This window comes from Camelus dromedarius, chromosome 14 (genome assembly GCF_036321535.1).
Source record: "Camelus dromedarius isolate mCamDro1 chromosome 14, mCamDro1.pat, whole genome shotgun sequence".
Taxonomy (NCBI): domain Eukaryota; kingdom Metazoa; phylum Chordata; class Mammalia; order Artiodactyla; family Camelidae; genus Camelus; species Camelus dromedarius.
This window is the reverse complement of record NC_087449.1, coordinates 23,238,105-23,262,552: the sequence shown is the minus strand read 5'-3', so window position 1 is coordinate 23,262,552 and position 24,448 is coordinate 23,238,105. Positions and strand designations below refer to the sequence as shown.

At 43.3% G+C, this 24,448-nt stretch overlaps 1 protein-coding gene across 3 annotated transcripts in view; it reads left to right on the top strand.

The window, feature by feature from the left end:
- Positions 1–24,448, top strand: part of CACHD1 (cache domain containing 1) — a 197,945-nt gene that overhangs the window by 130,772 nt on the left and 42,725 nt on the right. For all 3 annotated transcript variants that reach the window (XM_031465300.2, XM_031465301.2, XM_064493506.1), the window contains exons 5-8: positions 11,204–11,330; positions 14,247–14,391; positions 15,254–15,470; positions 20,985–21,134. In XM_031465300.2, coding sequence (XP_031321160.2) covers positions 11,204–11,330; positions 14,247–14,391; positions 15,254–15,470; positions 20,985–21,134 — 639 coding nt within the window. The remainder of the gene's footprint in view (positions 1–11,203; positions 11,331–14,246; positions 14,392–15,253; positions 15,471–20,984; positions 21,135–24,448) is intronic.

Sequence of the window (24,448 nt, the reverse complement as noted above, 5' to 3'; positions counted from 1 at the left end):
GGATCTAGAGATTATCATACTAAGTAAAGTAGGTCAGACAGAGAAAGACAAATATCATACAGGCAAAACTAACCCATGGTGATAGAAAGATGGTTATCTTTGGAGGAGAGGGGTTAATTGGGAACCCTCGAGGTGCCAGAACATGTCCATGTCTTGATTTGAGTGGTGGTTACATGGGTGTGGGTACATGTAAAAATCCATTGAGCTGCACATTTAAGATCTGTGTACTTAGATAAGCTATACTTCAATAAAAAATAAAAGGAAAACATCGTATCACTTATATGTGGAATCTTAAAAAGTGATACAAATGAACTTATTTACAAAATAATAATAGATTCACAAACATAGAAAGCAAACTTATGGTTACCGAAGGGGAAAAAAAGGATAGGGGAGGGATAAATAAGGAGTTTGGGATTAGCCAATACAAACTACTGTATATAAAATAGATAAACAACAAGGTCTTTAATGTATAGCACAGGAAGCTACCTTTAATATCTTTTAATACCCTGTAATGGAAAAGAATATATACGTGTGTATAACTGAATCACTGTGCTGTACACCAGAAACTAACACAACATTGTAAATCAACTATACTTCAATAAAAATAAATAAATGTAAATAATCAGCATTTTAAAAAAATACAGGAACTCCAAAGGTTTGCTGAAAGGAAAGCTGGAGGGCCATGTGAAGTCAAGAGAATATTTTTAAATGGAGAGAAATTACAGCAAGGTTATGTGCCAGAGGTAATGATCCCGTGGAGAAAAGTGAGGCGCGAGAAGAGACAATTGCTGGAGCCTTTTCCTTGATTAGGCAAGAGATGGTGGGATTCCAAGCAGAGGATGTAGAAGCCCAGAGGATTCATCCTTAACGGGGGGCGGGGATTGCATGTGTAGAGGTGCCCTAATGGTCAGTGTAGTGCCGGGACCCCGGGACATGCCCTGCATAGTGATTCTGTTTTCTCAGAGAATTAGGAAGCAAGCTGATCAGCTGGGAGCGAGGCCAGGGAAAGAGGCACTGAAGACCTGTTAGTTATAGCCAAGATTCTCTTTTGTGACTGAGGTTTTAGAGTAGAACTCAGCTACACAGATAATTGGGGGTCCGACAAAATGCTGTTCTATTACAGTATGTATTTGTCAAGGGAGAGGTAGGGAGGAAGAGGATGTGAGGGCAGAGGTTTGTAATTAAGATCAGATCTTGAATTTTGCTCTTTCCAAGAGCATGTCTCAAGTCTGAGATACTACCTAACAAGAGTTGTTCTCAGAGTTGTTCTTGGTGCAGCTGACGTAGCTAGATTTACAAGCAGTTTTTGGCAGTATTCAGGTATTTGAGAACTGACTCGCTTGTATTTGAAGTTTTGTGACATTCCACCAGGCAGTGGCTACATCCCAAAGTCCACATTCTTGAGCAGTCATTTGTAATAGGAGAGGAGTGGTGGATGGTGAAGGGTGACCTCAGAGCTCCCCCTTTTCCTCCTCTCCAGCTCATGACCCTTTTCAGAGCACAATTAATGTGCTTCGTAGGCTATCGCATGTCTGATATTTACATCTGTAAGATGTCCAGCCTTAGGCTCTTTCAGACTGTATATAATCCATCAATGGGTCCCTAATTGATAACACAGTTTCAGATTGCCTCTCAGACTAGCTGGAAACAGACTCACATAAACTGTAAACCATTCTTAGCTTCATTTATCCAAAACTAGGTCATGTGTCCGTCCATCCAACACACATGTGTATTCTTTCTCTTAAAACCACCCCTGCCAGATCTGTGCTTTCTAAATTGACTCCTTGTCCCTGATTCCATTCAAATAACTAACGTTTGACAGTGCATGTGTTACATTATGGTGCTGGTAATGTTTTGCTCAGGGTCTTTCCTGCTTTTATCTCTAGTTTCTCTCACTTTCTCGCTCTTTTTTTTAAGTTCCTGCTGAGCTATTTTCTTGTGTGTAGCCTGATCCCTAAAGAGAGTGTATTTGAAGAGTCCAAGGAAAGTTGCCTCTTGCTCTCTTGCGTTATGTAATTGAGGTGAGAGTGGAAGTGGGAGTTAGTCTTTCTCACCAAAAGAAAAAGTGTCTGGACTTTCTTTATTGTGTTTGATTTAAAGAGCATTTGAAGTTGCAAACTTCGATCTTGGCCGCATTGCGGTCTTCATTGAGAAGCGGGAGTCACGGGGTGCAGGGGGCGTTTGCGAGTCACTCTACAGCAGTACGTGCTCCAGGAGGTACAGGTGGGCACTGGAGGCTGTGGACCGTGCTGCTCATTTCAGTGACTTCATCGCTTCCTGCTGTGAATGACAAAGACTGGCTATGTGCTGTCGGTTTATCGCTTTTCTTTAAAACACCTTGAAAATTATCTGTTAAGGGTGCTAATACCCATGAAGTGTAAAGCTATGTTCTACCTAAAAACTTAAATAGAAGAATAAAAATCAACCAAACTAGGGATTTCTAGGGGTTTTTTTTAAATGCCTAATTACTCCAGCTTCATGATTGCTTTATTATCATAAAAGTTGTGATCATTATTTGTATAACATCTACAAACTACACAGTCACTTAGAAATCTAGATTCTTGAGGTTATTTGATTCAGTTTACGTTCATGTGTGTGGGAATGTATGTATCTATGTATATACACAAAATTAAACACGCAGTGCCTTGCCCATAGCAGGTACACAGTAAGTGCTTCTTGAAGGAACAAGTGAATGAAGAGAAGTAGGATTTTCTTTGTCCTTTTGTTGCCTCATCTTTATAGCAAGATAACCAAGACTTTTGAAAGGACCTTTGTGAAGAAAAGAATGTAGTTGTGATATGCTGTAAATTAGCACTGGTTTCCTTAGTTTAACAGCACATATAAATGTCTCAGGCATATGGAGACTCGAGAGAGACCGTCCAGATGAACAATATTATTTGCATGAAGCTAGCTATAGTGATTTCATATAATGCACACAAGGAAATTGATCCATTTCTTCTTGGTACCTCAAAAACCATTTTATACTTTTGTCTTATTCTTAACCATGGATACCAAGGAAGAATATTCACTCAATATTATAGGTGAGAAAGAGGCCCAGAGAACTTAACTGGGCTTCCTCAAGTCAAACAGCAAATTGTTATTGACCTGACAAAACTTCTGTGTCCTCATCCAACGGGCTCCTTACGGTAGATGAAGACATGTCTCTCCGTCACTGCATTCTGCCTTCTGATAGTTAACATTCTTTGTGTCCTGGACCAAATCTCTCATCTCCTCTCTGCCCACCCAGGCTTCCTCTCGGCCCCGGCTCCACGTGTCAGGTAGCACCAAACCCCGAGACCAGGACTAACCCTGACTCCTTCATCTCTCTCCCTCATAACATGGTGCTCTTGGTGACAGCTTTATGGCCATTTCGATGGCAGACACAGGGTGACTGAGGCAGTTCCTTCCCTCAGAGAGCTCACAACCTTGTGTAAGTGTGGGTGTTTGGGGGCCCAGAGAGGAGGAGGAAAATCAACAGACAAACAGGGTTAAGGTGCTAAATGCCGTTGTGATAAAGGTAAGCCTGGGGCCCTTGACCCAGCTTGTGAGATTGAGCTGAGTCTTAAAACACAACAGTCTTGTCTTCTTTTTTTTTTGTTTGTTTGTTTTTTGGAGTATAGTTCGTTACAATTGGTCAGTTTCTAATGTACAGCATAATGTTTCAGTCATACATATACATCCATATATTCATTTTCATGTGAAAGACAATAGTCTTAAAGGACACATTTCCCATTTCAGAATCCGGAAATGGGCAGCCAGCGTGGGTCACTGTGTGAGGGAATAAGCAGCAGAAACTGAAGGCAGCACTAAGCCAGACATTGATGGGCCTTGTCTATCAGTCTGACGAGTTGGGTTTGGGTTTGGTGTTTTGTTTTTCAGCTTGACAGAGTCAGCCACTTGACAGACTTTAATTTCAGCGGGGCAGATGAGAGAGCTTTGTGGAAGGTGGGTGGAAGGGTCGTTAGCCTGGGAGAAAGAGGAAATTGCAGGTAGACTAGTTCATCCAGAGGTGGCAAAAACAAAATGATTAGATGAGGGGTGAATGGATGGCAAGAAGCGGAGAATTCGTGTGGACCTCTTTTTCAAGTTGCTTGGTGGAGAAAAGGTGAAAGGTCACTGATAATTTAGGAAGACGTAGGATCTAGGAAGGGTTTCGTTATCTCTGCTGCTGCTAGTTTTTTAAATGAGGACAACTAGACAATATTTATACACTGAAGACGGAGCATCTAGGAAGCAAGTAAAGCTAAGGAAACAAGACAGGACTTTAATGCCTTGGTCCAGTTGTACCAAACCTGGCTGATGATCAGGGTCACCTGAAGTGCTTTGTCAACAATACCTGCTCTTTGTCCCCTCAACCCAGACCTAGTGAATCAGAATTGGCTGATTGGCTTGTTAAAGCTTAGGAACCTGTAGGTTTCCACAGCTGATTGTGATGATCATCCAGGCTTGAGAACTTCATCTTGGTGCATTTTCTCTTACTCCTGCCATGAATGTTTGGAGACCACCTTGACCTTGGGATCCTCTGGGAATGGTCTGCTAGAAAGGAAAAAGGTAAAGCAGTAGATCCTGTGCTGATTCTGGATCGTCCCAGAAATGTATTCTGGATTATCATGAGTCCATGACCAGGTTGTCTCAGCTGAATCGAGGACGGAATACCCTGGGTATTTTGCATTATATAGTCAGCTTAGAATGGACCTGATGAGCCGTGAGCTTGGCACAGAGATTTGTGGATGTCCTCTCCTTAGTTTTAGACTAAAGTAAATACAGTGAGAGAGTTGGATCAACTGCTGTTAAATCTAATTTGGCAATGGGCTTCAGCTAACATGATCAGTGTGGTGGAAGAGTCAGAGAGCTACGTGGCCTGGATCCCATTCCGTGCTCGAAGCCTGAGTCACTCTTAACTTTGAGCCATAATATCCTTTGCTATAAAATGGGAATAACAGTATCTCTTTGGTAAACCTCCACCTTCTGGCTCTTGCTAGCTACTGTATACTAAGGAAAACTAACCTCTATATGCCTTAGATTCCTGAATAATAAGTAAAACCTACCTTATGGGGTTGTTGTAAGAATTAATTGAGATAATACAGATAAAAGACTTAGCAAAGCACCTGGTTCACAGACAGACACTCAGTGGAAGAGCATGAACAGTATCTGGGGGTCCATGAAATATGGCCCTTCCAGAATACATGGTAAAACGATACTCAGGATGTGAGCAAGGAGTAGGAATTGGAAAGATGTGATAGGGTATAATGCCAGAAACTTTGTCTAGCGTCCTCAGAATGTTAGTGTATTTTATTCCCTTCCAAAAGGATTGCTGTTGCACAGAGTATTCCTGAGAGGTGCTACGTAATTTCTGGCCTGTTGGGGAAGTTTTTGTGTGTGCAACTCTGTGTATTTAGGACAGCTCTTATATTTTATTTTTGGCAAGCTCTGGGAGGTGGAGAGCTTTGTGTGTTTTGCTGAGATAATCGGCTGGGCATCAGAAAGCCCAGAGGTCCTCCACGGGGAGCTCGGCCTTCTATTACAGAGCAGTTCCCTTTCGTCCCTACCTCTGCTGGATAATATTATTGAGAAAACAAAAATCACAACCCAGCTACAAGTGGTTTGTAATCCATCTCTTTCTCATTGGCCTGGTGGTTTAAGCATTAAAGAAGGCAGGCAAGGGGTCGGGGGACATGGTTGGTTTTGTTTTGACTGGAGAGGCCGATGACATAAGAACCAGTTAGCTGTAGATGATAAAATTGGAAGGAAAATAACTGGGGGCCATGGAGTCTGGGGCCCATATGTTAGAATTACCCACAGACAGTTCAGTACACTGTATGCAGGTGGATCTTGAGACTCAGTGGATGGGAGGTAAAGAGGGCCTGGAAAAGGGAACGGCATGGTTTTTCAGCTGCTTATCTGATGACAGTTTGTTAAAGGAAAAATAAGTCAATGGGTGTGGCAAAATTGTTGGTCTTATAATTAGCATAGGAAGTATATGAGAGAAATAGTCAATTGTTGAAGGCCTTACCCAGAAGAGGGTGGAGAGAATACAGCTTGCCTTTCAAGAACCAGGAGCCAATTAAAAAAAAAAAAAAAAAAAAAGATACACGTGAACTTACTTACAAAACAGACTCAAGACAGAAAACAAACAACGGTTACCAAAGGGGAAAGGAGGGTGATGAGTTAGGAGTTTGAGATTAACATGTACACACTACTGTGTATAAAATAGACAACCAGCAAGGGTCTACTGCATAGCACAGGGAACTATAGTCAATATCTTGTAATAACCTATAATGGAGAATAATCTGGAAAAGATGGAAATATCTGAATCACTTTGCTGTACACCTGAAACTAACGCAACATCGTAAATCAGCTGTACTTCAATCTTTAAAAATTAAAAATTAAAAAAAAAAAAGAACCAGGAGCCATTGCAGGGAGCTCCTCATTCTTTAAAGACTAATATTAGCTTTTCTCCATCATCCTCGTTTAAATGTTTCTCGGTGCTGTTTGAACACTTTGCGAGTGTTGAATCACTACTGATAATCTCACAGTGCTGGCCGACAGCTTCTAGGCCAGTACGAAGTGAGAAGGCTCCTCCTTTTGTCCTTTCATGAACTTGATCAAAGCTCTTTTTCTCTAGTTGTAAATCTCTGCACTTCCTTCCTATTGGCCTTCATTCTTTACCCTCTTCCCACCTTTCTCTGGATTTCTAAGGGGTCTTTGGGAACACCTTGTCCAAATCCACTGCTTTACAGATGAGGAGACTGAAATCTCGTGGGGACAGAGGTGAAGAGCTGGGGCCAAGATTGTCATTCACTGGTTCCCTCTACACCCACTGACCAAAGGCGTCCTAAACGCTGGGCCTGTGCTGGGCTCTGGGAATGTGCTGAACAAAACTGACTAGGCCCCTGCCCTCCTGGAACTCGACAGCTCCTCTCCCTGAGAGACACAAAACAAAGAGCTACAGAAATAAATACACCGAGCTTACCAATCTGCTATGAAGGAAAATTCTGGGTGCTCTGAGGGTGGTCAGGGAAGGTCTCTCTGAGAAGGTGAAGGAGTTGTTCTGGGTCTAAGGGTCACCTTGTGCAGACATTGGCATATTTGCAAAACTGAAAGAAATAGCCCTTTCTATACAGTGTGGTGAATTGGAAACAGGAAAGGTGAGGTTGGGGTACAGAAGGGGCCAGATGGTACAGGCCTGATGGGGTTTGGATGTAATACTAGGTGTGGTTAAGAGGGAAACCTTTGTAAAGTTTTAAACAAATCAATGGCGGGATTTGATTTCCATTTTGGAAAGATGCCTTTGGATGCTGTAAAGAATCAGTTTAAGGTCGGCGGGCTTGCCAGTCAGAGATGGGACTTAAACCCATGGCTTCTTGTTCCCAGTCCACCCTGATTTATCAGGGCCTGTCTTCTGGTTCCTAAGTGCCAACCTGAATTAAGAAGAAAGTGCAAAATAACATCGGGCCTGTGTCCAAATGGCTTTCGTCTGCTTGTTCAGTTTGACAGTGAAAGGAAGACACATAAGGCTCACATCTCTGCCCTGTGGAGCACCTACAAAATAATTAAGAGGTCTCAGCTCTGTAGTTTCTCTGTCAAATGTTCTGTTATCTAAAACGTGCCATTTATTGTTTGATGGCACGCACAGTCCTGCGTGCTGTAATTACTGCTGGCTCTGCCTTCTAAGCTGGACCCTGTCTGTGCCTTTTTCCAGGTCAGCCAGCCTGTGGGGTTGAAGACAAACCCCATGACACTGGGCTCCCAGCGGGTGTGTGCCGGTGTTGGCAGTTCAGCAGTTCGTTTTTTTCTCACAAGATTAAATGCTCATTTTAGCTTTATTTCACTGCAGTTTTGAAACCATTCCTTTTTGTCGAGTGTCTCCTTAATTGTATTTATGTGCGCTGTGTATTTACAAACTGAAGCAACTGATTATTCTCACTGGAAACCATCAACATGTTTTTTATGTATTTATTCTGCCTCTCAAGAAGTGCTCAGCGTGCTCTTTATCCGTTGGCTGCTGATTCATTCAGGATGTGTTTATTGACATGTGGCAGCAGTGTGGTGTTCTGCAAAGAGCAAGGACTTTGGAGACAGACACCTAAGTCAAGTCATGGCCCTGAGCAAGTTCATTCTTTATCTGTAAAATGAGTATAATAGCAAGCTCATAGGCACTATGAAAAATATCAAAACTATATATAAAACTATTTTGTATGGTGCTCAGTAAGTGTTCACTATTGTATTATGAAATCAGCTTTATTGAGGTATAATTGGCATCTGATAAACTTCACATGTTTAGCATATGTGATTGGTATGTTTTGACTTGTGTAATCCTGTAAAATCAGATGAGCAGACTTTCTCCATTTACCTCGTTTTATACTGTATTGGCAGTTGGGAGAAGGGAGAGTTTATCATTTTTAAACGTATCTAGAATTATTATTGCTCTGTATTGATTTAGTCACAGTATTTCATTTATGTTTGATTGGATTTGGCATTAGAGGAAAGTAAGATTTTAGAATTTATCAAACAACAGTTATCAAAACATATTTGAGAAGCAAGTCTTTGACGCAGATCTCAGCCTTTGCACGGAGTGTATGCCTTGATGTGAAAAAAACTGGGAATCTCTGCTTCAGGGGTAAAGAGATGGCTCAGATTACAGATCTCACCCTCGAGGATCTTAGAATCTAGGGGTGGAGGATTGGAAAGTGATCTGTATAGGACAATAATCCCACCCAGAAGGTGGGAATGGGTAAAATGCCCGAGGATGTCAGACGGTGTGATAACTTCTGTCTTGGGGATAAACTGCAGTGAGGAAAAACCATTGATTGCCTCCTTCACGTGTCTGTCTGAGCTAGGTGTGCAGAGCAGCTTAGATACAGACCCTGCTCGATGATGACCTAAAACCTAGTGCTGTGCATCATGGGTGACAGGCTGGGCAGACGCCCAGCTTTTTTCCTTGGACGGCTTCCAGCATTTCTGAGGAAAGAGAGGGGAGGACCCCAGCCCCAGTTATCCAGTGGGCAGAAGGCCTAACGAACTCCTATGAATGAGGGGAGCCCCCTCTGAGTTGCCTGCATAGATAATAAGGCTGTCATCTACCTCCACATGTAGGTGAGAGAGGGGCACGCCTCGGGTGCACACAACGATGATAGATTGCCTCTGGGCCCCGGGGTCCTCATTACCATCGTATCCATCATCTTCTGCTAGTGCTGAATAGCAGATGAAATTTAATCTGATACCCAAGGCGTTCTCAGCAGGAGGGCTTGAGGAACCTTGCCTGGTACTGAGGCTCTGGTGCTGGAACGATTATAAGGAACCAGAATGATCTTTTGTGGTGAGACTAAATGCATCACGCACTGTGTGAATTCTGATTTCTTTTTGAAACATTGTTACTCTCATTGGCCCCCCTTTTAATGGTGTCACTGTAGCTTGTTTATTGTTACAGATATTACTTTTAAATGTGGTCACAGAGCTTTCCTTTACTTCCAAAAGCAGTGTTTGCCTTTTCACTGGCAGGTTGCCAGGGGTGCCGGGAGAGTGGGGCTAGTACGAGATCAAGGTTAAGGCTCCGGCTCGCAGGAGACAAGGCAGAGAAAAATCCTCCTCCACTCCCATCAGCCATGGGTCTCCGGAGAAGGGTGGTCGCCTGAGTCCAGGTGGTGACGTTGATAAGGTCGCCTGGCAGGGTGGAGAGAGGGGCCAGGCAGTCATACCCGAGCTGGACTCCCTTCTCTGCTGTGAAATCTCTCAGCCTGTTTTGTCATCTGTACCTTGGGGAGAATAATTGTTTACCACCAGGATTTTTGTGAGGGCACAGGGCTCCCTCACTCCTTGGTGTGTGGGGGCAGGGTAGGTGCTGCAGGCCTGAGGCCCTGGTTGTGCTTGAAAGCCTCTGGGTAGTGCATTTTACGTGGTTGAAGGACCACTGACCAAATCCGGCTTGCCACTGATGTTTGCAAGTACACTTTAATTGAACACACCCACCCATTCACTTACAGCTGTTGTGGCTGCCTTCGCACCACAGGGCAGTGTTGGCTAGTTCAAACAGAGACAGTATGGTCTGCAAAGCCAGGGTCACTGACTACCTGGCCCTTTACAGAAGTTTGCTGACCCCTGAGCCAAGCTAAAGCGTGACCATGTGGCATTCAGACCTTTATATATATTTTTGTCAAGGGCACCTCACACTTTCTTTTTTTGCTCCATTTCCCTCTGTATAATTCTTCCTGCATATTGTTTATTACAATAGGGCATGTTTTCTGCTCATCTTTTTACATCTTGCAGCATGTAAAGCAGGACCCCACACACAGTAGGTGCATAATACGTACATTGGTGTGGAGTAGAGTGAAAGGTCATCAGAGAAGAGAGAACTGATTGCAAGAGAGGGTAAGAGAGGCTTCAGTGAAGATTGGGGACAGGATTGAACCCAATAAAGGAGCTGCCATTGCAACTGCAGATGAGTGGCAGGGTTGCAGTGCACTTAGGAAGGGAGGCAACACAGGTGATGTGAAGAGCACGAGAGCCAGGACCCCAGACTTCAATCCCAGCTCAGCCAGCTACTGATGGGGCCTCAGACAAATTGCTTGAGCTCTGTAAGCATACTTTATCAACTTCAAAGTAGGGAATAATAATACCACCTTCATCCTAGGGTTCTTTTGTGGATTAAATGAGATAATATAAGGCAAAGCCTCTACTCCAGTGCTAGCACATTGGAATCACTCTGTAAGTTACTACTAAGTGATTATAGTTTTGGCCTTTCAAGTACCATCAATGCTGTTTCCCTTATTGTGAAGTGAACAAGGTCAAGGTCACAGGTCTGGTCCCTCTGGGGACAAGCCTATGAATATTACTGTTTTCCACAGTTAGAGAACAGACCCCAAGCCAGCAAGTATACACTGGCCCAACAGGGACCAGCCCAGAGAGAAGAGAGATTAATGCAAATGAATCGTTCTTGCTGGAAAAATAATCCAGGACATACAGTGTCACCATACAGTGTTAAGAATAATTGCTTCACTGGACTGAAACATTTATTACATTTTTTATTCATGGAGTATTTTTTTTAAGGGACAGAAAGAAAATGTTTAGTAGAAAATTTACAGCCTTCTGTCTAGTGGGATTTCTTTATACTACAAACCATTTATGCAAAACAGATGCCGAAGGAGCAGTGTCTGTGTGCACCTGTGGATTTGCTGGTTATATTTCATTTTCCCCACTCCTCCAGTTCTTGCAGACAACCTGAAATCCAACCCTGGAATTAAGTGGCAGTATTTCAGTTCAGAAGAAGGAATTTTCACTGTTTTCCCAGCACACAAGTTCCGGTGTAAGGGCAGCTATGAACATCGCAGTAGGTATGTTGACTTGCTTCCTAAAGTTTTAATGACTGCTTACGAGTAATCTGTGTAAAATAGAGACTCCTTCCTTATAGACATGGCTCTGCCTCTAAACCGTGGTTTTAGAAACTTGAATTTGTTCTGAAATGACTTCACCATTTAACATACGTGGATGTGGAAATGCTAGGGAAGGAAAAATGAGGAAGCCTAGAGTCATTCCAGAACTATCTAACAAGCCAAATAAAACAAGGCATTTACTAAACAAAATAAAGGACTATTTTGAGCTCCAGACACGTATGATAATACCATCTCTAAAGTGCAGCCCTAGAAAATTGTACAGTGTCTCAGAATTGAGTTTGTGATTCTCAGCTTTCCTTTCGGTGATCATGTGCTTGGCCATCCTTCTGAAATTTACATGCAAATCTCGCTACTGGAAGTTTTAAGGTTGTCCAGAAAACCCTGGATTAAGGTACATTAACATCCTATCCTGCTTTTCTCAGGAAATGACTTGAGATGTTACCACTTAGCCAGAAGGGCAGCAATGGTGAGACCCTCTACGTCCTTTGAAGTGTGGGGAGGGGTTCCAGAGCACACCAGACAGGACCCAATCACACTATGAAAAGCACCTCCCAGATTGTACATTTAATGCTACTATTTATGTAGACACATATTCTGCTTTTCATTTATTGAGTTGAGTTGGAAAGAAGGAGGTATGTCACTGGGAAAAAAAAATCTACTCACCTACCTTTATGACATGGTTGTATGACAAGGCTCATCAATGTCCAGAACCCCTTGGGCAAAGATACTTTTCTTTTGAATCCCCCCAGTTTCTTTTTTGCAGTGTTAGATGTTTGATGCCAGAACTTCTGGAACCTAGTGCAAGATGCTCACTGGTCATGCCGTCTTTTTAGTCTAAATTATCCACCATTTTAGCATCTCTCCATCTTTAGTTGAAAGCAAAACTATTCACTAAACTTGTTGTGATCATCACTAAGTGATGTATGTAAGTCAAATCATTATGCTGCACATATGTCACTCAATACAACTGGAAGGAGGAAAAAATGGTATCTAAAATGTTATTCCAGGCAGATACTACTTCTGTGCTTTTCCTAGAAAGACATTTGTATCATTTGTACAGTTTCTTTTATTCCCTCCCCAGACAGTATGGTGAATACTTGAGCATCTTGGAGACGGTACCAGAGTCTTTGACTTTGGGTTCTAGTCTAGCTCACGTCTCAGGAGAGGCCAAAGACACCATGAACCAACTAATTCTCACCGACTTCTAAGAAGATAGATGACATGGCATTCTGCTTTTAATGAATCACCTGTGAGGGATAGTCCAGAAGGAAAAGCAGCACCTGGTCACAAGTCAGCATTCACCCACACTTGGAGGTTTTTGTGCATTTCTACCCTAACTAGGCATTAAATCAGTCCTCAAGCCTCTGTCTCCTTGGCTGAGTCATCCGAGTTCCTCTCCTTGTAGATGGCCACCGCGTGTCTTTACCTGTCCTGCTCTCCTCTGAGGCCTTTGCAAGCTCTCTACGTCCTTTGAAGTGTGGGGAGGGGTTCCAGAGCACACCAGACAGGACGCAATCACACTATGAAAAGCGCCTCCCAGATTGTACATTTAATGCTACTATTTATGTAAACACATATTCTGCTTTTCATTTATTGAGTTGAGTTGGAAAGAAGGAGGTATGTCACTGGGAAAAAAAAATCTACTCACCTGCCTTTATGACATGGTTGTCAGTGTTGGGGTAGTCAGACTTCCTTTTCTGTTCCCTCTTTCGTTTCTGTAGCCACCTCTCCCAGATTCTTTTTCTCCCATTTATTTCCCTACTTAGCTGAATGGTATTGACTGGTGAAAATATAGTAGTACTTTAGTATTGATGTAGGACTTTTGGCTTGAGAACAATTAGTGTAAACTTGGCCCGATTTTGAGTTTTTTGGTACCTTGCCTGTATTTCTCAATTTGTGCCCAGGCTTTTGTGACTCAACTGGCATCTAAGATTTCACAGAAAAATCGAGTGTTTTAGGGGTGTCAATAAAGGAGAGAATTCTCTCGAGGCTGATTTGCTCTCTTAAGCTCCCTCTAATTTGTTCCAGCTTTAAAACTGTGAATAGAGACCTCATTAAACCTCTTCTCACAAATCTGCCCGTGCTGCACACTAGCAGAAGGTGGCATTTCCCCTTTGGAGTTCTCCCATCCACCCCACCCCCTTTTCTGAATGTTGGCAAACAAAAACTTGGCAAGAAGAGTGACTATCACAGGCTTGGACAAATTTGATGGCATGGTTTTAAATGCTCAGATAAGGGGCCTTTTGGTGGCTGACCTGTGTAAATTGCTTCAGAACAGAAAGGAAAAAGGCCCTCGTAGCAATGGCCTTTGTCTGTGGAGAGAGAAACCAAACTTGCTATTCAGAGCTGCTCAGCATGCTCACAGATTACAGGCTGCCTTGGTTTTAGCCAAGCTTCTCTCTAAGTCTGCAGAAGCGGACCCAGCACCGGCAAGTGCACTTTTCCTCTCCCTGCTGTGCTTTCTCTGCCGCCCGTGGGGCCACCGGCTCCATTTCCTACGGCAGAATGTGGGGTAATGGTGAACAGCATCACCCCCTGCAGCTGAGAGGCTGGACTTTCACGTGTGCTGAAAAAGCCAGCCTTGCAAAGTGTTGGCTTCTTAAAACCTTCTCCCAGTTGTTTTTGTCTTTGGAAAACCTAAGTTACCAATCCCTGTTCTGCAGAAACATATGGTTGTCTTGAGGTGTTTTCTGTGCACCAGGATAGTGTCTCCTTCTGCGTTGGTCTCTCCATCCTGTGCCATCCCCAGAGAAACGTGTGGAGACCAACGTGCCTGCCCCTCTGTACTCATAGCTGTGTCAGGTTGAGGCTTCAACCTAAACCAGGACTGACCCCAGAGAGCTTCTCCTCTTCTAGGCCTATCTACGTCTCTACCGTCCGGCCACAGTCAAAGCATATAGTAGTGATCCTGGACCACGGGGCTTCCGTCACAGACACCCAGCTTCAGATCGCCAAGGACGCTGCCCAGGTCATCCTCAGCGCCATCGACGAACATGATAAGGTGACCATGATCCCAGTGGCCCCCGCCCCCTGCCCCATGGCTTTGAGTCTTTCCTGAATACCTTTTTTAAAGTACTTTCTGTTTTATGATACATATCTTTAAGTCCATCCTTAAGAATGACTTTGAGAAAAGAGAGTGGTTTAGTTTTTATTCTAGTGTTTGAGGAAACAGCTGCCAACACTGGTTCCAAATCTCTTCTTAAAACCACCCCCACCAAATTGAGTCTTGCATTTCCTTTGTGGCTCCTGTTAAGACTTCTAATTAGCTGTGACTTTCACAGTGGAAATTATATTAAGGAGGAACAGGGCGAAGGCTTGGACATTGGTGGATGGCTGGACTTTATCTCAAAATTGATGGAAGGAAAGGAGACAAGAAGGCTGCTAGAGGTTTACCAATCTCCAGGACACCTCAGAGATAGGTGTGTTTACAGCTAGCAATGATCTGTTGCCCTTAGACATTTTCTGCTGCATCATTTTGACTTTTCCAGCTCCTAAGGTTTTTTTACTCACTAATCTAGTTGCTTAAAACATACACCCTATGCCTTTACCCTCACTTCCAGTTGGAAAATCAAAACGGTTAGTACTTGCCAAAATTTTTCTCTGTGTGAAATACTGTTTTTAATGTTTAGATGAACACCATACTGCTGACTTCATTTTGGAACAAAAACCAAACTCTGGAGTCCCTATCCTTTACCAGTCCTTACCTAATCATCTTCAAATTTAATAGATTTATGCCTCCAGGCATTTGTTTTTAAACTCTCCAAAACTGTTGTGTAGAACTTCTCACTCCTTGGGCTCTTCCAAAACGTAAAAAAGCCTTTCCCTGGCAGGATAACAAGTTTTTTTTGTTTTCCCCCCTCCAGATCTCTGTGCTGACTGTGGCAGACACCGTCAGGACCTGCTCGCTGGACCAGTGCTATAAGACCTTCCTGTCTCCAGCCACCAGTGAGACCAAAAGGAAAATGTCCACCTTCGTTAGCAGCGTCAAGTCTTTGGACAGCCCTACCCAGCACGCGGTGGGGTTCCAAAAGGCATTCCAGCTGATTCGAAGCACAAACAATAACACCAAGTTCCAAGCAAGTAAGTGCATTTGCTCAGAGGACTCATAAACTAATAGATAAAGGATGGCAATAGAAATAATACTGTGAATTGATCACACAACTATGTCTAGAGGTATTTTTTTCTAAATTGACGGGATGAAATGTTCTTGTGCTGTCATAATGGTCATCTCATACTAGGATCTTACCAGATTTGATCTCATCTTTTCCAATCAAAGGTACTCCATCTGCATGATTTCCTCACTCACAGAGCCTCTTCTTCCTGCCCTTTATTAAGAACATACTCCCATTTATTTCCTAGGGGAATGCCCACATCCTTTTTAATGCTAATTGTTAGCCTTGCCTCCTCAGTGACTTTGAGGGGATGTCTGCTTGTACGCATCTGTGCAGAAATGGGCAGCCGGAATTCTTGCCTTGATCCTTCTTCCTCCTAACCAGCTGTCGTGTAGATGAGCACAGCCCTTCAAATGCACAAAGGCACCCTAATTTAATTTTCATGTATTAAAGAAGATCTGGAATTAGGATGCCTGCTAAAGTAAAGGGAAGGAAATTTGAAATAAGACACATGCTTTGAAACCGCTGAAAGGAATCTATGTCATTTTCTCTTTTATATTCGAAAATCTGTCTGCAGGTTTTGTTTTTTTTAATGAATGTATCCTATTGAGATAAATTTAAAGCATATATTTTCAGGCTCATTAGTGTGTCTGCATTAAAACTAAGACAACATTGAGAAGTACACAGCTCAGTGCCTGGCACATGGTGGGCCCTTGAAAGATGGAAGCTGCTGTAATTATTACAACTAATGATGGTGGAGGGCGAATCAGTTTGATGGTTCTGTGTGTTGTTATCTCACAGTTTATTATTATTATCTCAGTTTCCCTGGGTCAGGAGTCCTGTATTACTGAGCCTCTCCCCTGTCAGGATCGCACAAGGCTGCAGTCTAGGTATAAGCCAGGTCTGTGGTCTCATCTGACGTTCAGAGTCCTCTTCCAAGCTCAGCGGCTGGCAGAATTCATTTTTGGCAATTGTAAAACTCAGAGATAGCATCTTTTCTTCAAGCCCCTGACTTTGGGGAAGGCTTGGACCCTCTTTAAAGGGTACGTCTGATCTAATAGGGCTCACTCTCCCTTTTGATTTAAGTAGGTTACTCGCCGTTGTGATTAACTTATTAGAGACCTTAACTGCATCTGCAGAATCTCTTCATCTTTGCCGTATATGTCCCAGGAATGATATCCATCATCTTTGCCATATTCATATGGTCAGAAGCAAATTACTGCTCATGTCCACACTCACGAGGTGTGTGGGTCACTGGGGTCATCTTAGAATTTTGCCCACCAGCCTCGGCAAACATCAGCTATCCACAAACCGGTATTCCAGGATGGCTGAGGGTAAAGTTGTGCACAATTCAGTAAGACCAAAGGATAAGGCTGACCTCTCAAGTATTCCAGACAGATTGGCTAGTTGGTCATTTACCAGCTGCCAGCTGCTTGTCAGCATTCCTCACCAGATGTGCTCTGCTTGATTCTTCAGTCATCAAACCATCGTTAGAGATTAAGTCCAAATTTGATTATTACACTGTTTAAGTAATGGAGAGAAATGTTAGACTGGCAGCGGCCAGGCAGTGAGCGGCAGTCCTGCGAGCATGAGGATTGTTTGGGGAGTGCAGTGAGCTGGAGGGCGCGTGCTCTGTCAGGAAGGCTGCGGATCGTCTGTCCAGCCTCATTGCCTTGCAGGAATACCTGTCCAGTGTTGCCAGATCTTCTGATTTAAGAGAAGCCAGAAACTTTTATGTGAAATCCCTTGATTTTCAAATGTTGACATTTCTTCCAGCTTTAAAACTGTGACTAGAGACCTCATTAAACCTCTTCTTACAAACCCACCTGTGCTGCACACTCGCAGAAGGCCGCTTTGAGGGAAAACATTTCTCTAGCTTTTGGGTGTTTTCTTAATGTTTGTGAGCGAAAATGTGGCAAGAAGAGTGACCATCAGAGGCTTGGACAAATTTTGATGGCATGGGTTTTTAAATGCTCGGGACAGTCATTTTTAGTCCGCGTGAGATGCTTTTAAAGTTTAACTCACCAGCTTCCACTTCACAGCTTCTACTAGCAGATCAGAGGAAAAAGAATCCAAATTAGATTGCATAAAAGAAAACACTCCAGGAATTAGCATTACCCAGTTTATTAAGGAGAGGCTTGAGGTGCTCTCGATGTAGTATAGTAGTTAAGTGTGTGGGTTTTGAATTTCAATCAATGTGGGTTCGAATTCCTACTCTGAAATTTTTCTAAACTTGTAAACTTGTGTAAATTATTTGATTTCTCCAGGCCTCGTTTCCTCATCTGCAAACTGGGGGTGATAACAAGGTGCAGGGTCCCATCATGAATATTAAATAAACATTAACCGTAGTTATTATGATATTCAGTTTCCTACAAGACTTCTACCTCTGGCTAGAGGGGAGCAGACACCCCAGATGTCCTAAGTTGACTCCAAGCCCAAAGGTGTCCACGGACCGTTGGTGGCTTTGGCTACAGCGTTGTGAAGGGCCTGTGTACTCCTCTTAGGAGCTTGGACTCTAAATAAATCATTACTCATGTTCACGCCACAGGCAATTATTTAGCATCTATTGTGCACCTGGTGCTGTTTGAAAGGCCATGAGGGGGGGATTATTCCAACGAGTAAGACCTACCCTGTAGGGTTATTGTAAGGACTAGTCTGCGCATGGAAGTAAAGTGTCTGTGCCACGCTGGTGGCCATATGAATAAAAGCCACATGGCATAAATCGTGGTGGCTTTGTACTGATTTGCTTTGTACTAATCAGAAAATCTGAAACTTCTATCCAATGCTGACTCTCTTTCAGTCCCATGGTAGATCTATAACTGATGGCATCAGCACATTTGGGTTGTTTGTTCTGGCTTTGCTTGGAGGGGCAACTGGTTGAGGGGTCATTTTGTAGCAGAAGGAATAAGATGGTTAGGAGTGGGGATCTAACGGTGTGGGCGAAGCCCAAATTTGAGTTGTTCTTCCCTCTTTGTTAATTGACCCCAAGGTACGCTGGTGGCTTAGATGGGGACTTGTGAAATGAAGAGTGTTGTATTTTCTTCCAGGTATATGCTATGTCTTTGCTCTGCCCCCAAGTCCCTATAATTACTCATCCCTAACATTATGAATCACAAGGCTTAACATCCCCATGAGCGGCTAGAGAGGGAATAGCCTAGTAAGTAAAAATAATAATAATAATAATAAATCAGACCGAATTTGGCAGGTCTGATATATAAAAACTAAAAAAAAATTCAATTTTGCCTAAGGATAGGACAGGAGTAGAGTCGGGGGCTGGGCAGAGATGGTGAGGATGCTTACAAAGTGTATGTCTTATTTTGGGGGTGGAAAGAAAATACACTCAGCAGCTGAAGGAATCGCAGGCTGCAAACCTTCTGGCTGTCCAGTCATGCGCCTGTGCCTGAAGCCAGCTCTCAGTGACAGCGTGTTTAATCCAGAGTCAGAAAGCTAAGTAAGAAAACTCAAAGGGTTCATTTTAGGTCAGTCTTACAGGTATCCAGGAATTTATCACACCCGGTGCCTTTGCCCTGGATGATGGTTTGTCTCATACTTTAGATCAGCTTCATCGTGTATCTGTATTCCACCTACTAGGGAGTCAAGTAGTAGTTTTTTTCCCAGTCTGAAGCTAAAGTGAGCTATTTAGCAGCCAAGAAAAATAATTTACAGGAGTATATTTCCAGCATTGGAAAAAGATTGACACCTAATTTAAGACAGAGATATTGCCTAGCTTATGATTATTTTTTGGGTCAGTTTTCACTTCCTAATTTCTGTTGAATAAATATGCAAATTAGATTTGCAGTTAGTATTTATTAGAGAATTATTCAAGCATCAAAATTGACTTTTAAGACTTGCTTGTATATTAAGTCTTAGTAATTAACTGTTCAATGCTGCATCTAAAGGATGCTTCAGCGTCTAAAATGGAAATTTACAAATGGAAGAAAATTTAGTCATTGTATCCTCATCATTGTTAGGATAATTTTTAAAAGGATAACTGTATTCGTTATCTATTCCTGGATAACAAATTACCCAACACTCAGTGGCTTAAGACAATAAACATTTATTGTTTTAGTATCTGTAGATCAGGAATCTGGGCACAGCATGGTTGGGTGCCTCTGGCTACAGGTGTCCCACGAGGTTGCAGTCAAAGTGTTGTCCAGAGCCGCTGTCATCTCAAAGTTCAACTTGGAAAGATCAGCTTCCAAGTTCACTGACACGCTTGGTGGTGGACTCCATTCTAAGGGCCTCCATCCTTGCCTCTCATAGGCCAGTTCACCATGTGCTCTCTGGCTTCCCTGAGACAGAGCACACAAGGTGGAAGCCACTGTGTTTCTCTAATTTAATCCATCTCTTGACTCCCCATGACTGCTGCTGCATTCTGTCACAATAAGCATATACCATATCAATAATTATTTCTCAGTAAAAAGGCAAACTTCTGTGCAGGATGTCTTAAAAATGTATATTGATTGAGAACCTCAGATTAGAAAGACAATATAAAGGTCCAGCTCGCTAACTTACCCCCTTCCGTTAAAGCTGTCATTCAGCCTCTGCATCTTTACTGTTAGGAAATGCACCACTTTTATTTTTTATTAAATCCTCTTGAAAGGAGTTTTTCACACTGAGCTAAAATGACTTAGCTGCTCTGCCCATTCGCTGTAGTTGGCGCATAGTTTTACTCTGGAGTCATAGGTGCTGCTTCAGGCCAAGACGGGTTTTGTTTTTGTTTTGTGTTTGTGTTGAGGTTTCTTTTCTCTTTTATCATCTATTTACCATCACCCTTTTGCTTTCACTCTTAAATTAGCCAATTAGTCCTCACAGCGCCCCTGTGATATAAATGCTGTCATTATCCCAGTTTTGTTGTAGGTAAGGAAGTCTAGGTGTAGAAGGGTTAAGAAATCTACCTAAAGTCACCCACAGCTTGAAAGCACAGCTGAGATATGAACTCAGGCAGCCTGGCTCCTGTGTCCATGTTTTTACTGCTCTCCTGCATTGATGAGTTTTAAAAATAAATGTTTGGGGAGCTACTTGGTATAGAGACAGATAACCCTGCGTGTCTCTGGAAGAACCATCATTTTGCAGCCTAGTCCCCACCCCCCAAATGTATGTTCCTGGTGAAGACCCTGAGTCACTGAGAAAAGGATAAATCAAGGTTCTGAGCCCTCCATTCCAGAAGGCAGGAGGGATGTCCGTTTGGATGGCTAAACTGCCACAGCCGTGGATGGCTGAAGGAACCACCTTCTTACCTAGTAAACTCATTAGGAACATCCCCTTACCTGACGCTGGGTCAGTGAGGACCCGGGGCCCACCTGGGGCAGGATGGAAGAGGAGCAGAGGCAAGGAGATGAGAGCCCCGGCATCAGGTGGGCAGGTGTGGGGACCGGGCAGGTCCTCAAGGCTGTGGGGTCCAGGGGAGGTGGGAGAGGAGCTGAACTGCTGCCGCTGGCCGGGCTCCGATGCAACGTTCAGTTTGTATGTGTTTGTTTAGATACAGACATGGTCATAATTTACCTGTCAGCCGGTATCACATCAAAGGACTCTTCAGAGGAAGATAAAAAGGCGACTCTCCGTGTCATCAATGAAGAAAATAGCTTTCTCAACAACTCCGTAATGATTCTCACCTACGCCCTCATGAATGGTAGGTAGTGTTTGGAGATTCTTTTTCTTTCGGATGAAAGTTCTAAGTGCATGCTGCTTTCAAAAAATAAATAAATAAATAAGGAACCATCACAGTGTGCTTTGATGAGGGTGTAAGACGCAGATTCCTCCCCAAGCCCGTCTTCTCTCCCTTGTGTGGATAACTCAGGTCGTGTGTTGGGACGTCCCTTTCCCCTCGTCTTGCTCTCCAGCCAAGCACTCATTTCCAAGCCTTCTCCAGGTATGAGGTCTTGCACAGGATTCTGTACAGCTCCCCCCCCTTTTTTCCCCCGTTCTCCTTTATTTTATTGGATTTTGAGCCTGCATGGAGGTTATTAACCTATCTCATGGATTTAAGCTGCAGGAAACCAAAGTACTGACCTAGATTCTCTGTATAAACAAGCTCATGACTATCACATTTTCCTGTGGAGTCACCACCAGAAGCCTCTCTGGCCGCTCTCTCCGCCTCCCCATCCTCAGCTGTGTCAGGGAGCTAGGAGCGATCTACTGGACAGGCTTGTTGAAGACTGGCCCCCACATACAGGGAACACCCAGGACGAAGCCGGGCATGTGCTAGGTGCTCATTAAAGTTGATTCTGTCACTGTGAAATCAGACAGTATGTGAGATGGTTTAGTAAACTGCCAAATCTGAGAAAAGACTCAATAGTTTTCCTTCCAGAATTTAACCATCCTCAATCTGATGACAGCCCAGTTTTCTAGCCTCTGCCCACCTGTTAATGCACAGCAATCTGTCCTCTTCCTCTCTGGGCCCCTGTCCTCAGTGTTCAAGGTGCCCTCATCCCCTTGTTAAGAGACCATGTCTTGATCCAGCAGCCCTTCCCACCTGTGGTCTTTTGTTTCCCCCACCCACTTCCAGACTTCCATGTAGAACCATGTGGCTTTAGGGACACTGGTTCTCATATTTTAACGGGATAAAGATTACTTGGAGACTAATTTTTTAATGCAGACTCCCAGGCAGTGTCTACAGATTTGTATTCAGACCCTCTTAGATGGGGCCCAAGACTCTGTGTTTTGGCCAGCATGACCGTTTTCCAGATACTTTGTGGGCTGCATACACGTGGAAGAACACAGGGGCTGGTGCCTAGAGGTTCTCTGTTTCAGTCTCCATTTGCTAGCTGTATGGCTCATGGCAAGTGGCTTAATCTCTTGAGGGCCTCAGTTTTACCTGTAAAGTGGAAATAACAAAATGTGCATGAAGCTGCAGTGATAATAAACACAGAAGATGTGCTGAGAGTTCCTCACACAGTACCTGATCAATAAAAGGTCCTCAGTGCCAGTGGGAGGAGTGAATGGAAAGACTGTGTGATTTCCCGTCTCAGACAGCACAGCCCAGAGGTGGGGGTGCTTCTCTCCTGCTCTGGTCCTGATCTGGGGCCAGCTCTCCGTTCCAGAGTCCCTGTCCCCCTCCCACATGCTGTGCTTACTCCTCTTCTGTGCATCCCGCATCACACCGTGGTGACGCACTCACATCTGTGCTCCCCTCCTTCTCCCACCACTTCCCCCGAGAATGGGAACCTCTCTAATGTGAACCATGTCTTGGTTTTCTCTCTACTCTGAGCAATAAGCACAGCCAGGGTCGGGGGACTTGGTCTGTTTTTGCCTGGGATACATACCCTGTTCTCTCTGGGTACCTGTTGTTCTTTCTGCTTACAGTTTAGCTTGTTTCATTTGAGAGGGAGGGAGGGAGAAGGAGACAGTAAAGGTGGAATAAAATTCATTGAGCACCTACCAGATGCACCATAGTGCACTGAGGTTTTAGAGCTGTATTATACAACATCTCTGTCTCCAAGATGCCTTTAATCCACTGAGGAAGACAGACAAGGCAAGTGGATTAAATGCAAGAGGACAGGAGTAAGGAAACAGAGAAGGAAGTGATCACTTCTTGTCCGTTCAATTTGAAGGTCTACCCAGGCAGATACTGAGTAAAGAAATTTTCCTGCTGTCATCCATCCCTTCAGTGATCCTAGGTCTTTCCACAAGTATCTTGTGCACCTGCTGTGCCCCTGATAATTCCATTCTTTAAGACTTTAGGTTACTTCTCTCTAACCACTCTCATCTTTTCTCTTTCTCCCCTTAATCTAGCCAGACACACATCGTCACCACAAGTGCTCCTCCTCTCTAAGAGGGATCTCTGAACATTGTTCCCGGAGGTTGACACACTCCCTCACTCTATCAGTCAGGGCTCAGAGAAGGAAGCAGAGCCATTGTGAAAATTTCAGTATAACAAATTTGTTATTAGAATAAATGGTGTGGATGAAAATTGGTGTAGCCACTATCGAAAACAGTGTGAAGTTTCCCTTGAAAACTAAAAATAGACATACCATATGATCTAGCAATCCCACTCCTAGGCTTATATCCAGAAAAGACAAAAACTCTAATTTGAACAGACACATGCACCCCAGTGTTCATAGCAACACTACTGACAATAGCCAACACATGGAAACAACCCAGGTGCCCATCTACAGATGATTGGCCTTAGATATGGTATGTTCATATGTATACAAAGTGGAATATTACTCGGCCATAAAAAGGGAAATATTGCCATATGCAGCAATATGGATGGACCTAGAGGATATCATACTAAGTGAAGTAAACCAGAAAAGAAAAATATTATATGATATCACTTATATATGAAATCTAAAAAATAAGACAAATGAACTATATACAAAACAAACAGGCTTACAGACATAGAAAACAAACTTATGGTTACCAAAGGGGAAGTGGGGAAGGGATAAATTAGTATGAGATTAACAAACTACTATACATAAAATAGACAAGCAAGAAGGATTTATTATAATAACACAGGAAACTATATTCAGTATCTTGTCATAATGGAAAATATAATGGAAAATAATCTGAAAAAGATATCTATAACTGGATCATTTTGCTATATACCTGAAACTAATGCAATATTGTAAATTAACAATATTTCAATTAAGAAAAAATAAGCATGTACACAATTGTGGGGAAAACTGGAAGAGTAAAGATGCAGAAAGAGGAGTTGACAACTCAGTTTATTAACCAGCTATGGTCTGGGTAGACAAGTTGGAGCTTGCAGGGATGTCTGGAAGCTGGCAACACTGAAGACCACTTAGGAGGTCTGGTGCAGAAGTCTGTGAGAGGTTGTTGGCTCTTCCTGGCTGCTAACCCTGTGAATTCTCAGTGAAGCATCTGGAGTGGACCTGGGGTTGCCCTTGTTGAGCAAGCCAGCAGGTGGGAAAGGGAACTGAACACAAATCAGAAGAGTGGGATGAACTGGAACATTCTGGTCCTTCATGTCTGTCTCTTAACATC